General features: G+C 40.8%; 1 protein-coding gene across 1 annotated transcript in view; it reads right to left on the reverse strand.

Moving 5' to 3' along the window:
* Nucleotides 1–1,933: 1,933 nt before the first annotated feature.
* LOC102298698 (solute carrier family 2, facilitated glucose transporter member 1) overlaps nucleotides 1,934–2,718 on the reverse strand; it is a gene marked incomplete in the record, with an annotated part of 18,131 nt that continues 17,346 nt past the window's right edge. Inside the window, 1 exon segment of the mRNA XM_014340227.2 lies at nucleotides 1,934–2,653. Coding sequence (XP_014195713.1) covers nucleotides 2,447–2,653 — 207 coding nt within the window.

The following is a 2,718-nucleotide window of genomic DNA, read 5'->3' on the forward strand; positions in this document are numbered from 1 at the left end:
CAGCCAGTCAGAGAATCCCCCGCCGCCCCGCCCTCTCCTCCCTGTGCCGCAAGCAGCAGGCACCTCGCAAACGGAGGGCGCCATTACTGCCAGCAAATGGGCGATAGAAAACCGATTGGTGCCTGTACCATTCCCAATATGTGCTGGCTGACGTCGGGGCAGCATGAGTACGAGCATTTTTTTATTTATTTTTTTTGCCGATGCCCGTGATGCCGCCCCCCACCACGATGCCGCTCCGGGCAACCGCCCGTGTCGCCCGTATCAAAAACCGCTACTGCATACAGGTGACACACACTGAATGTAACGCTTTCAACAAATCCAAACAGACAAACCAACATCGCCCTTGCATGAGGATGCTGAGCATGATAGAAAAGGACAAAATAACTGGTTTTCGTTTGCCCACTTGCTGAGGAGTTGGGTAAAATGCAGACATGTACAGATACATACCCTGTGGTCATAATGAGAGATGAATGTGAATTGTACAGTCTACCCATTCCTGGTACTCTCAGTATTTCATTAACTGAGCCTGTTCAACAAGTATGAGTGTTTCTAATCACCGTGTCCAGGCCCATCAAAAGAACTACAGGTCCCATCAGGTCCTACGTCTGCTGTGGTTGGCCCCCTGCCCCTAGTTGCTCTAAGGACCAGCAGGAGGAGCAGCTCCAGAGAGCTCAGCTCTGCCTTGGAGCAGCATGTGAACCATGTAATTATACACGTAATGTTATATGACAGTGACTTAACTTTGGTTAACACAAAAGGCCTATATTCAGGCATTTTCACAGTTCATGTTTGAGGTCTATTTGTTCACTTATAATAAAATAAACACATTTAAATGGGCCAAATATATTATTTGAATGTCTAAATATACGATATGGGTAAGATAATGTTGCTGAAAAAGATGTTTAATGTGTTTGTGTAGATTAGTGGTCTCAGTAAATAGTTTCCTTCCCACACGCATTGATGTTTGCAGTGTTTTCTCTGACAACTGTAAAATACCTCTACAGCATGCTTGACTTTCACACTCAGTGTGTCCAACATGCTAACGTGTGTTAGCATGAGAATAGTGGTGTTTTCATTGTTATGTCTATTTTCTAAATAAAGGGAGCAATGTACTTAACATAGAGGAGAGAAACTGAAACACAAGTTTTGGTCCTGTAACGTTAGTATGGTATATTTAATGATATTATTTAAATATTTGAAAGCAGAATGGGAGGCAGAGTCTTAAGCTTTCAGCCCCCTCTTCTGTGGAACAAGCTGCCAGTTTGGATTCGGGAGACAGACACCCTGTCCCTGAACCCTGGTTCAGCTAAAGGTTTCTTCTAGTTTAAAGGAAGATTTTCTTTCCACTATTGCAAAGGTGCTTGAACAGAGGTGGCCATCTGGCTGTATTAATAAAGGGTCTTTACCTTAGGATACAAAATGGCTTGAGATCACTGTTGCTGTGATTTGGCACTGTATAAATAAGACTGATTTGGAAAATGAGTGATGGAGATCTAGCACTTCTATTTTTTGAATGTTTAATTAAAGTATTAATGTTTGGAATAGTTAGAGCTTTGTCATCATGGAGCTGAACAACATGTGTGTGGTTAGATTTAGGCACCAAAATAATTGGATAGGTTTCCCAGAGATTATAGTTGAGGGTAAAATCCATTTTTCAATATAAACCAAAGGCTAAGAAGACTAACTTCTTTTCAACAAGATTCTTCGTCTATGCTTTTTACTTGAATTGAAGGAAAAACATTTCAAAGCATTGGAGACTCTCCAAAGATATTCTGCAGGCAGAGTGGGAACATCGGGAGCGTACAGGGAGACGAAACACTAACATGCATTTGCAGTGAGGCCACACAATGCAGAAGTCAAGCTTCATGTATGTCACATCACATCCAGTGCCATTTTATAGGTATTAATTTAATAACTCAGAAAGACAAAAAAATCAATTATTAAACTTTGTTAAGTTTCATTTTCTCTGTTTGACACACATGTAAACACATTTGTAGTTCTAACATATTACGTTTGACTAAAGTCTTAATTATTAAACAAAATCAAATGTATATAAAAAAGCACACAACCAAGATTTTCTGTCACCTATCAAACATGAAACAGTCCATCTAATGTTTTATATCATTAACTCCAAAACTGAAAGAGACGTGTGGGCAAAAAGAAAAAAAAGGTTCAAAACTCTATTTCCTGTAATAAATAAGGAGAGGGTTCTATATAGTGATTCCATATACTTAACCCGGCTTTTTTCTGTTACAAAATGACACTTGGTTCATTTTGAATGCCTACTGGGATGTCATTTTTACCAGTGACCAACAGTTTGCTGTGCTACAGATCAAGCCCATGGTAACTCTGTGTGAAAGCCCCTACACTGTGGATTACTGGCTCTAACATTAATGGATGAAATATCTAAAACATGGACAACAGTGTTCCCTACATGAACAAATTTTCAAAGATCAGGGTCATCCCCCCTCAGGGTGTTGAATTCTTCCGGGGCTGAGTACTTGTCAGATCCCTGACCTGCTGTCTGGCGGAAGCCCGCTGCAATCTCATCAAAAGTGCAGCCCTTAGTTTCTGGAACCTTGAAGTAGGTGAAGACGAAGAAGCCGAGCAGCAAGATGGTGAAGATGATGAAGACGTAGGGGCCACAGAGTTGCTGGATTAAAGGGAAAGGCTCAAGTCTGTTGTTCTTGCAGACAACAAGCTAATAATTACATTATA

Source organism: Haplochromis burtoni, unplaced genomic scaffold (assembly GCF_018398535.1).
Source record: "Haplochromis burtoni strain Fernald_Lab_line unplaced genomic scaffold, NCSU_Asbu1 Contig_342, whole genome shotgun sequence".
NCBI classification, from domain to species: domain Eukaryota; kingdom Metazoa; phylum Chordata; class Actinopteri; order Cichliformes; family Cichlidae; genus Haplochromis; species Haplochromis burtoni.